Source organism: Xyrauchen texanus, chromosome 33, assembly GCF_025860055.1.
Source record: "Xyrauchen texanus isolate HMW12.3.18 chromosome 33, RBS_HiC_50CHRs, whole genome shotgun sequence".
NCBI lineage: Eukaryota > Metazoa > Chordata > Actinopteri > Cypriniformes > Catostomidae > Xyrauchen > Xyrauchen texanus.
The window spans coordinates 10,709,524-10,722,012 of NC_068308.1; the positions used below are offsets into that span (position 1 = coordinate 10,709,524).

General features: G+C 34.9%; 1 protein-coding gene across 1 annotated transcript; it reads right to left on the reverse strand.

The window, feature by feature from the left end:
- Nucleotides 1-1,556: 1,556 nt before the first annotated feature.
- On the reverse strand, nucleotides 1,557-12,273 carry lgi1b (leucine-rich, glioma inactivated 1b). Its single transcript, XM_052102347.1, has 8 exons — nucleotides 11,528-12,273; nucleotides 10,831-10,902; nucleotides 9,958-10,029; nucleotides 9,794-9,865; nucleotides 7,642-7,713; nucleotides 4,216-4,385; nucleotides 3,414-3,578; nucleotides 1,557-2,991 (listed from the first exon to the last, which is right to left on the reverse strand). The coding sequence occupies exons 1-8, from the start codon at nucleotides 11,716-11,718 to the stop codon at nucleotides 2,174-2,176; spliced, it is 1,632 nt and encodes a 543-aa protein (XP_051958307.1). The 5' UTR covers nucleotides 11,719-12,273; the 3' UTR covers nucleotides 1,557-2,173.
- Between the last annotated feature and the right edge of the window lie 216 nt (nucleotides 12,274-12,489).

Genomic DNA, 12,489 nt, shown 5'->3' on the forward strand with positions numbered 1-12,489 from the left:
TTAAAGGCAGAAATGTGAAGCTTGTAATTTTATAAAGCACTGCATTAATTCCTCAGTTAAATATAATGTGTTATAGGGTTTGTTGACATTACATTGTCACGGTAACGAAGCCTAACCCTAACTTTACACAGAAAAGGTTTAGTGTGATTTTATCTCATTAAAAACATGTTAACACACCTATTTTTGTCTTTTGAAACAGTGAGTATTTTAAAGTTGATGTATTTCCCTCACTGTAACCCAGATTTCAATATTCAATATTATGCTAGGAATGCTGTCGATTGATCTTAACTTGTATTGAATATGGAATATTACTTTAGATTAAAAAAAATTTTACTTGGAAAAAAAAAACTGTTAATTTTGATTTAACCACATTTTTAGGGTAACATTTTTAATTGCAGTCTGTTAATATGAATCCATAGTATAGATGATCATCCTTTTATACTTATATGCGCATGGCCCTTGCCATTCAAGTATGAAAGGATGACCATTTCATATTACCATTTCATAATGGTAATATGAATTAATATTCCCAATAAAGCTTTGTTTCAAATCATGTTTTTGATGATGGTGATGATGAGGAAGAATTTCTATATTTTTGAAACAGAAACAAAAAAACACAAAGAAAAGGTTCGAGTGGCCAAAGAAACACAGACATTGGACAACAGATATTTGGAAAAGAGTGTTATGGATCTTAACCCCATTGAGCTTTTGTGGGATCAGACTGTAAGGTGCGTGAGAATGCCTGACGAGACAGCCACATATAGCAAGTGATAGAGGACGTGTGGGGTGAAATGTCACCTGAGAATCTGGACAAACTGACAGCAAGAATGCCAAAAGATCTGCAAAGCTGTCATTGGTGCATGTGGAGGATTTTTTTAATGAAAACTCTTTGAAGTAGTTTAAGAAGTTCTTTAAAAAATAAATAAAACTGTAATAGTAATTTTTTCTGTACATTGTTCCAAACTTTTGGCTGCCAGTGTGTGTGTGTGTGTGTGTGTGTATATATACACACACACACACACCTTGATAAAAGAAAATGAAGCCTATTTTTTAGGACCACTACTTTTCATGAAAATAATTTATCAATGCAAAACATCGGTAACACTTTAAAATAAGGTTCTATTTGTTAGCATTAGTAAACCCATTAGGTATCATGAACTAATAATGAATAACATATTTTTAACTGTATGTATTAATCTTGGTTAATTTATAAAAAATAAAACTGTTCAAAGTTAGTTAGTGTTAGTTCATAATGCATTAAAGTTAACCTATAAAACTAATACAGTAAGTCTTTAAAAATATTGTTCATTGTTAGTACATATGAACTAATATTAACAAATGCAAGTGTTACTAACACATTTTAAGCACAAAATCCTAAATCTGGTGGTTGATTAAAAATACAACAACAAAATTCTTAAAACAGGTTTAATTTACTTTAAGTAAAATATAATTCTTAGTTCTTCCTTTGTACTTTGGGGTGAATATGATCAGAACATGTTCTTGACAGGTTTTTCTCTTGATACGCCATGGCAAAAAAAAAAACAAGAATCCACTGTGCACAATGTTTATGTTCATTCATCATGACAAAGAAGCTTCATATTTTTTATCAGGTTTATTAGATCTAACAAAATAAACAATCAAGTACCAGAAAAGAACTAACCTTTCTTCCCACACATATCCTTTCTTCAAAGCTAAATCTAAGCTTATATCATTATTATATGAAATAATTGATCAAAACTATTTTCAAATCTATCACACACAATTTGAGAAATGTCATTAAATTTGTGCCTTTTGTGTAAAAGAAAAAAGTAAAAAATAGCTATTTAAATGACTAAAAATGTAAACAGTTTATTTGGCTGATTGTTAATACGTTAACAGTAAATTGACTGAAAATTTGTTGTTTCCTTATTATACCTCTTTAGTGACTATTTGCAAGCACGTAATGGCAGATAATACATTAACAAAAGCTTTTGTTTAAAGGGGCAAAAAAAACGGAAAAATGAAAAGTGCAGAACAAACGGCGACAACAGAGAAATACACAAAGGGTGCTTCTAGAGAGGCATTCATCTGGAATTATTATTATTAGCACTAGGCTAGATCATGCATGTAGTTTCACAACAGGCTTGTGTATGTGTGTGTAAGGGTCTTTTTCTCTGTGTTTTAAATTCACACCCTAGCTGCTCAGGTCAATCATTAAGTGCTTATAAATCTGTGTCTTCCCTTTGAAGCTCGAAGACAACAGGAATTCTCTGTTGTCAATGGACACTAGCGAGAAAGCCCTTGGAGTCTGGACATTGAGCTCCTGGAAGTGCACAAACTGGTTCTTCTTGGTGTCCCATTGATAGACCTGGGTTAGCGAGTAGTCGCTGCCCAGGATGGCATACTGAGAGTTGCCAAAGGAGATGGGCTGGAACACCATGGAACCCCGCGAGGGCATTGTCTGTATCTCCATGAACATTGAGCCATCCCATTTCATCACCTTGGAGTCACCGATGAAGCGTGTCAGACAGATAAACAGCTCCCCCTTCACCTTGAAGTGTTTGACGGCATAGACGTCCTCCATTTCGGGAATGTCAGTACGGCGGTCAAACTGTTTGTGGCTCTTGCTCCACTGGTAGATAACAGGCCTCTGGGAGCTGCTAGCTAAAATAAGGTGGGATTTGCCAGTGATTTCAAGGTATTCGACATCTGTGTCTCGGTACCAGGGATGGAGGGACTGGTGGGAGTAGAAGCCGTTGCCATTCCATTTGTACACAGTGGTGGAGCCGGCCTTCGAGCTGTCTGCAATCACAAAGAAGAACTCGCCGTCCATGTGGAATGTCTCGATGTCATTGGGCTTCCTGGTTTTCAGAATGTCAATGTCTTGAATTTTGATGAATTTCTTCGCAGATCTGTCCCTTTTGTAAATGTGAGAGCCACCGAATAGTTGAGCAACAATAATGAAAAGCTGGTTATCGATGACCATTGGCTTGCACACCACAGTGGAAGTGCCTGAAATGAACAAAAAATGACAGAAGTGTGCAATAAAATTGTATTTAACTGTAGAATGAACTATTTTGCAATGGAATCTGTATCTTCTGATAGCAGGAATGTTATTGTTCTTTTGTTAAAATTGACATGTATTTCTATGCCATGATCATCACTAAATGGAATTGCAAAATGAATGACTGTTTCCAAACAGGTTTTGAACACACACATCCCATTTGCCATTGGTCGAAAAAAATAGCTTACTTGTAGTTGGTTTTAGAGATTTTAGAGTTGACATCGAAGACATTTAACACATCACTTTTAATATCAAAGTTCCTTAAATATGTTACTGTTTTATCAGTTTGTGTGGCTCTGCAGTTAGGTGTTTGTACAGTTGAAACAGGACATTATTGCACTTGGAGGTGTGATTTTTATTGCTCACTCACTTTCTATGGTGTCATAAGCTCTGAAATCCATGTTGACATGGTCCCATTCCATAAAGCTGCATTTTCCAGAGAAGGGCTGGGCATGTACAACATACTGATCATTCCCAAATGTAAAGGCCTCCACAGATATGGACTCAAATGAAAGGGTCATCTTTAAAGCAAACTCTGCAATAAACATCAAATATTTAGTTGAAATGGTGGTCTTTCATTTATACAAAGTACCCATGAAATCAAATTTGGAGTTTTGTGGCTTTTAAACCATGCTTCTTAGCTTCGAGGCAAGTAACAATCCTGTATATCAAGCCAGGACAATTAATCAGATGGTATTCGGCCATTTTGAGATTATTAGCATTGGCAACTGAAATTGTCATTCCTCCTTGTGTGTGTTCTTAAATTTACAGAGAGGTGTATGTACAATTTTTCCTAATTAAATGCTCTCTATAATGATAATGTACCCTCCCCCTAATAGAACTTGCCTAGCAAGTACTAAATCATGGTTCCCCAGTGTTAAGGCAGTTAAGGAATTATCTGGATTACATAATAATAATAATAAACAAAAAAAACAACTATTTGATTACATTACATTAAAACATTGTTTTAAAACAACCCCCCTTTAAGATATTCTTGATCATCTAGATTTAAACAATTCTCAATTACAAAATATACTGAATAATTTAAAATAATATATTACATTAAAAAAGAAATATGCATATTAATCATCTTATTTCAATGCCAGAATCTTCTCCCACCTCTGTAGATCAGTTTGCCTTTGTTTTACTAGGACAGTCCAGTGCAGATTTACCTGCTGTAATGCAGTCAATTGACTGAGAAACTAGGTCATTTATCTTCTTCCCTTGATAGGGTGGAGGCCCACTGCAGTATAACTGGTCCACTGTTGCATTGGTGCTATACATCCACTCCACCAGCCACTTTAGCTTACAGTCACAGCTGAAAATGTTTCCTCTGAGATCCCTGTCGAGATGAAATTTTAAATTACTCTGTCCATATATATATATATATATATATATATATATATATATATATATATATATATATATATATATACACACAGTTGACGTGAGAAGTTTACATATACTTAGGTTAAAGCCATTAAAACTAATTTATTTAACAACTCCACAGTTGTTAATATCCAGATTTAATATTAGCAAACTATAGTTTTGGCAAGTCGTTAGGAAATCTACTTTCTCATGACAAGAGTAATTTTTCCAACAACTGTTTACAGACAGACTGTTTAACTTTTAATTGACTATATCACAATTTCAGTGGGTCAGAAGTTTACCTACAATAAGTTAACTGTGCCTTTAAGCAGCTTGGAAAATTCCAGAAAATTATGTCAAGCCTTTAGACAATTAGCCAATTAGATTCTGATAGGAGGTGCACTGAATTTAGGGTGTACCTGTGGATGTATTTTAAGGCCTACCTTCAAATTCAGTGCCTCTTTGCTTGACAACATGGGAAAATCAAAGTAATCAGCCAAGACAAAAATTGTGGATCTCCACAAGTCTGGTTCATCCTTGGGAACAAATACCTGAAGGTACCACGTTCATCTGTACCAACAATAGTATACAAGCATAAACGGCATGGAACCACACAGCCATCATACTGCTCAGGAAGGAGATGCATTCTGTCTCCTAGAGATAAACGAAGTTTGGTGTGAAAAGTGCAAATCAATCCCAGAACAGTAAAGACAGTAACAGCAAAGGACATTGTGAAGATGCTGGTGGAAACAGGTAGACAAGTATCTATATCTACAGTAAAACCAGTCCTATATCGACATAACCTAAAAAGCTGCTCAGCAAGGAAAATCCCCTGCTCCAAAACCACCATAAAAAGCCAGACTACAGTTTGCAAGTGCACATGGGGACAAAGATCTTTTCTGAGAAATGTCCTCTGGTCTGATGAAACAAAATTGAACTGTTTGGCTATAATGACCATTGTTATGTTTGGAGGAAAAAGGGTGAGGCTTGCAAGCCGAAGAACACCTTCCCAACCGTGAAGCATGGGGGTGGCAGCATCATGCTGTGGGGGTGCTTTGCTGCAGGAGGGACTGGTGCACTTCAAAAAATAGATGGCATCATGAGGAAGGAAAATTATGTAGATATATTGAAGTAACATCTCCATACATCAGCTAGGAAGTTAAAGCTTGGTCGCAAATGGGTCTTCCAAATGGAAAATGACCCCAAGCATACCTCCAAATTTGTGGCAAAATGGTTTAAGGACAACAAAGTCAAGGTATTGGAGTGGCCATCACAAATCCCTGACCTCAATCCAATAGAAAATTTGTGGGCAGAAATGAAAAAGTGTGTGCGAGCAAGGAGGCCTACAAACCTGACTCCAGTTCTGTCTGGAGGAATGGGTAAAAATTCCAGAACTAAACGTGAGAAGGTTGTGGAAGGCTACCCAAAATGTCTGACCCAAGTAAAACAATTTAAAGGCAATCCTACTAAATACTAACAAAGTGTGTGTAAACTTCTTACCCACTGGGAATGTGATGAAAGAAATAAAAGCTGAAATAAATCATTCTCTCTACTATTATTCTGACATTTCACATTCTTTCTTTTTTTTTTTTTAAATAATAATTTTTCTGGGGTTTTTTTATAAGTGAGAGGACAGTGGAGAGGTGATAGGAAATTATAAGGGAGAAGAGTGGGAATGGGATTGGGAAAGGACTTCATGAGCCAGGACTTGTATTGGGTCACCCGTGATGCATCAGCATTATATGTCATGAGCACAGCCCGCTAGGCTATGGCTCAGACAACATTTTACATTCTTAAAATAAAGTAGTGATCCTAACTGACCTAAGACAGGGAATGTTTTCTACCATTAAATGTCAGGAACTGTGAAAAACTGAGCTTAAATGTATTTGGCTAAGTAAACTTCTGAATTCAACTGTACACTGGCAGCCAGAAATTTGAAATAATGTACAGATTTAGCTTTTTTGGAAGGAAATTGGTCCTTTAATTCACTAAAGTGGCATTCAACTGATCACAATGTATTGTCAGGATATTACTGATGTAAAAAACAGCACCATCACTATTTGAAAAAAGTTATTTTTGATCAAATCTAGACAGGCCCCATATCTAGCAGCCATCACTCCAACATCTTATCCTTGAGTAATCATGCTAAATTGCTAATTTGGTACTAGAAAATCACTTTCCATTATATCAAACACAACTGAAAGTAATTTGGTTAATTAAATGAAGCTTGACATTGTCTTTGTGTTTGTTTTTGAGTTGCCACAGTATGCAATAGACTGGCATGTCTTAAGGTCAATATTAGGTCAAAAATGGCAAAAAAGAAACAGCTTTCTCTAGAAACTCGTCAGTCAATCATTGTTTTGAGGAATGAAGGCTATACAATGCTTGAAATTGCCAAAAAACTGAAGATTTCACTCAAAGGTGTACACTACAGTCTTCAAAGACAAAGGACAACTGGCTCTAACAAGGACAGAAAGAGATGTGGAAGGCCAGATGTACAATTAAACAAGAGGATAAGTACATCAGAGTCTCTGGTTTGAGAAATAGATGCCGCACATGTCCTCAGCTGACAGCTTCATTGAATTCGACCCTCTTAACACCAGTTTCATGTACAATAAAGAGAAGAATCAGGAGTGCAGGCCTTATGGGAAGAATTGCAAAGAAAAAGCCACTTTTGAAACAGAAAACAAAAAGAAAAGTTTAGAATGGGCAAAGAAACACAGACATTGGACAACAGATAATTGGAAAAGGGTGTTATGGATCTTAACCCCATTGAGCATTTGTGGGATCAGCTAGACTGTAAGGTGTGTGAGAAGTGCCCGACAAGACAGCCACATCTATGGCAAGTGCTAAAGGATGCGTGGGGTGAAATGTCACCCGAGAATCTGGACAAACTGACAGCTAAAATGCCAAAGATCTGCAAAGCTGTCATTGCTGCACATGGAGGATTTTTTTTTTATGAGAACTCTTTGAAGTAGTTTAAGATGTTCTGAAAAATAATTTCAAATTGTAATAGTAATGTTTCACATTATTAATGTCCTGACTATACACTGTGATCAGTTGAATGCCACTTTGGTGAATAAAGGTACCAATTTCTTTCCTTAAGAGCAAAATCTGTACATTATTCAAACCTTTTGGCCACCAGTGCATATATAGTATACAGTATATATATATATATATAGCTTTATATTTTTGCCAGAAATGTTGAAATTATGAGGTGAAATACATACACTTTTGTTAAAGCATCCATTCCTTTGAAAATATCTTTGGGCAATGTTTCAAGATTATTGTAGGCAAGACTCCTAAAAAAAGAGTCAAACAAAAATGATTAGCATAATGTCAGAATTAGGGTAGACCAGGGCTAGCTGTCACTCGGGGCTATATCTCAGTACCTATATAAAAATGCTTGTTTTCTCTAAAAATAAAAATAATTGAATTTGAATAAATTTTTACAATTTCATCCTACAAACTAAAATTCCAGTATCATCATAGCTTTTCGATAAACAAGTGAACACACACGAAAAAAAATGCACAGGCATTGATCAGTGCATGTTGCCACGTGTTTTATTTATTATATGTATAATTTTATTAAAATATGTATTAATTACAATTTCTTTTGGCTAAAACAATATTTTGATATTTATTTATGTTGCCTTTTACATTTGTTGTTTCATGAATTGTTTAGTGCTTAATAATTGCTTTACTGTAAAAATTGGCTGAAAGGCCAACAGTGTAATTTAACAGCCTGATCTCATAAAATTTACCTGACAATAACAAAATTTTTGCAAACCAAAATTATTAATTAATTAAACCACTTCATTACACGTTTGGCTGCAGTTTTCCATTGAAATGTCCAGCAGGGGCACCAAAAGTGAGTGAAATTATGTTGTAATCAGATAAGGTTTTAAGCTGAATATTATATGGATGATTTAATGAGCAAGACATTCTTCCCTTACCTAAAACTTTAACCTAAACCTAACCAATAGTGCCCTGAAAGAAAAATTAGTGGTGAACGAAATATACATCCTTACTCAAAACCAACACTTAAACCTAACCAATAGTGTCCTAAAAGAAAATTAGAGGTAAATAAAACAGACATCTTATGCTAAACCTAACCGATAGTGTCCTAATAGAAAATTAGAGGTAAATAAAACAGACATCTTATGCTAAACCTAACCGATAGTGTCCTAATAGAAAATTAGAGGTAAATAAAACAGACATCTTATGCTAAACCTAACCGATAGTGTCCTAAAAGTTGACATTCTTACCCTAAACCAACACTTAAACCTAACCGATAGTGTCCTAAACACAAATGAGAAGTTAACAAAACATATTCTTACCCTAAACCAGGGGTGACCAACCCTGCTCCTGGAGAGCCACCTTCCTGCAGAGTTTAGATCCAACCCTAATCAAACACACCTGAACCAGCTTATCAAGGTCTTTAGGAGTACTTGAAAATGACAGGCAGGTGTGTTGGAGCTAAACTCAGCAGGAAGGTAGCTCTCCAGGAGCAGGGTTGGTCACCCCTGACCTAAACCAACACCTAAACCTAACCGATAGTGTTCAAAAAGATAAATTAGTGGTGAACAAAACATACATTTAAACTGTAAACCAACACCTAAACTTAACCAATAAAGTCCTAAAAGCAAATGAGAGGTAAATAAGACATACATCCTTACCCTAAACCAACACCTAAACATAACCTATAGTGTTTTAAATGCAAATTCAACATGAAAAGCCCATTTACTGATGCAACCACGTTGTTTCTATTGCACTTTCGCTTCACTTTCACTCCGAGCTTCCTTGGCTGGTCTCGAGACTCGGTCCAAAATCAACACTCTTAACAGGTGAGCAAAAGTGGAATCTAATCGGGTTGGAATAAGTGTGTAAATGTGGATGTATAATACAAACGTTAAAAAAAATGTATTGCAAAAATGATGCATTACAGTAAATGTGTTTAGATTTTAATACATAGCAGTGTGTGAGTAAATGTGCAAAAAACATGTGTTTATAAAGTCAAAAGCAGCCAATAGTACCTGTGATTTGTGTGAATAAAATGTATAGTTGTTGTAGCGCCTCTAGTGTACATTTCACCAGGAAACTGCAGCAAAACATAGAAAGCGGCATTTAAAACTCATGTAGTTATGGTAACGCTCATTCTATGATGAGTTGCAATTTAATGGCATTCAATGGACAATAATGGTGCAAATGTTCAATAGCTTGATTACGTTTTAAAAAATAAACCTATCCTGAGAAATATTCACCGGAGTAAAATGCGAGACAGCTAGCCCCGGGACACCCCTTTTACATTGTTCATTTCCACTGCAATACCTTTATGTATTCATCTGCGAATAATATTTCATAAAACTCTGATTTACTCACAGATGTATGAGAGATTTTAAACCTCTAAATGCACGGGGCGAAACAGACTCGATTTTGTTATTTTCAATAAACCTGAAATGAAACATTCGTTTTAGACACTCTTGCATGACATCATATTGAATGATGATGGTATTGTCAAAGAAAATAAATCAAATCAAACTCACAGATACTCCAGATGTGGAAGACCTTGGAAAGCATCTTCATTGATCGAGTCAAAAGAATTGGCTGTAAACAATCTGGGAGTTTGTTGAATAAATAATACATAGTTTCATGAGTTTGGCATTTTGCATTTTTTAATATTACACAATTTTACCTTTGTGTACATTAAAACCTACAAAAATAACTACAACAAAACAATAGTGACCACAAATATTCTTTCAGTCGTACAACCTGTATTGAAATAGGATGTTGTTCAGCCCAATTCTCTAAAAAGAATTGAATAATCGATTGTCTCCTGCAGGAAATAGAACAATAGCATTCTTGTTGGTCTCTTCGCATACCTATCTGATTTTAATTATATTGTTGAAAAACCTCATTATACCCAATTAGAGACTGGTATTTTTCACATAAACTTTTCAGCGTGCCAACAGTGCTCCATTCGTTCTCAGCAACACGATATTGCGATATCAGAGCTACAGTAAAACTGGGTGCAAGACTGCTGCTGGTCATATTTTGCACAATGAAAATGGTCAGATTTGCATTTGATGAGCGTTTACATTTGTGTAGTAGTAACTCATCTATCACGTTCAAGCCTTTTTAATGTCATTTCTCAGGTTTTAAGCGTTGCAATCATATGTGAACTGTCTGAATAATATTTTTAAATACATATGTTGCTATTTTGACAGAGATTTTCTCATTTGCTTATCACGAGGTCAAAGCAGCTGCATTGCCTCATATTCACACCAATTTGAGGGCTTTGAGAAATTAGACACAGTGAAGAATGGCCCCAAAATGCCTGTCCCTGAAAGGGGGCCGGGCAGTAATTGCTCCATCCTAATACAGATCAATAAAGAATACATGACATTATAAGTACGTACAGAAGCTGTAGGGATGGTGTGTGGAGAAAGCTTCCTCCTGCAATCTCACTGAATCCAGACTTCACAAATGATCTGTGAGGAAATACAATTGAGTATTGTGTACATGTGCACTGTAAATGTAGTATTGCAAGATTAGAATATACAAAAATTACTTTTATATGATTTACAATTCTACATCCAAATAAATTAATCTTTATATAAAATACAATATATACAAGTATTTATTTTATATGCATATTCAAAGAAAATCCAATTCGCTTAATGACTTATATATACACATCAATCTTTATTGATTCTATGCACAAATATTTGTAATACGCACAAAGTACAATTAAAGACTTATATGTAACATCTTTATATGCATATACGCAATATATTAAAATAATTGCATGCATATACAAAAATAATATAACATCTTCAAAGACTTATATATATATAAATGAATCTTTATATTCATATGCACAGATTATGCACTATATGTAAAGTCTTATATATAGGCAACATTATATACAAAGATTATTCCTTATATAAATACATTTGTATAATAATAGACAAAGACTCACAACATAGCTACAAATATCCATATCTACATTAATTTTTTTGAGAGTTTCATTTTAAGAGATTAATTTCAGCATAACATTCCTCAGTAATTTCTTCACTAACTGTATATAAATGTAAACTCTGGCAGGACACTTACAGTGAGACGACATCAGGAGGAAAGCTGTGTGGCACAGATGGCACATTTTCACACAAGGCGTTATCTTTGGTACACGTGCATCCAGAGGGGCATTTGGGGTGTTTTCCTCTCCGGCTTTCCACTAACAACAATACAGCAGCAACCCAAAGCAGAAAAGTGTGTCCTCTTATGCTTCTATTTGTATGTCCCATTCTGTCCTGTTGTATTCCTGAGTGCAGTATGTTGCTTTAGTCTTTTCAGTGGTAATAAGTGTTGGTCTCTTTCTGGTCGACTCCCTTCAGTTGGGTCTGTATTATGAATGTTTCAGGCACACATCCAAGCGATTCGTTCTTCTAGAATGGAAATATCCAATGGATGAAATGTCTTCTATGGTATTTTAACTATGTCTAAATAACACTAAAAAAGATGAACTGTTAAAATAAAAGGGATTTCTGAAATAATCTACGAAAAAACAGATCACAATGTGAGATATTTTCCTTTCAGCTTAAATGTGGGTTTAAAGGATCATACAGTTCCTTTAGATCCTGGGAGAATCCCTCTTTTGCATCATTCTGTACCAGCAGCTGGTATCCAATGGTGTTATTACTGTGAATGCAAATGAACCAAGTGAGAATATTCATGAGGCTTTGGAGAGATGCAACTGCGCCCCTTGAACACAGACAGACAGCAATGTTGTTGTGTGTTTTTTTAGTTTGTTGATAAAATCATATTCTTCATTTTTATGTTTACTGTAATAGTTATATGATTAATGTATTAATATATAAGACTATTTGAATTTAAATATTAATATGATATTATGAAATATCCAGTATAATATATAAAATTATGTGTAAAATGATACTTTACATTTACTCTTCTATTCAACAAAAACTAAAAATGTTATACAATGAGTATAATAAAGTAGAGATTAGTAGTACTGTTTTGAAAGTATTATAATACTTAATAGTAATAATACACATATA

What these genes read in the sequence shown, in the direction of transcription:
- lgi1b (XM_052102347.1), bottom strand. Translation starts at nt 11,718, where the DNA reads ATGGGACATACAAATAGAAGCATAAGAGGACACACTTTTCTGCTTTGG. An exon ending in ACACCATCCCTACAGCTTCT is followed by an intron (nt 10,030 to 10,830) that starts GTACGTACTTAT and finishes ACAAACTCCCAG; the next exon opens with ATTGTTTACAGCCAATTCTT. An exon ending in AATTGACTGCATTACAGCAG is followed by an intron (nt 3,579 to 4,215) that starts GTAAATCTGCAC and finishes TGTTTATTGCAG; the next exon opens with AGTTTGCTTTAAAGATGACC.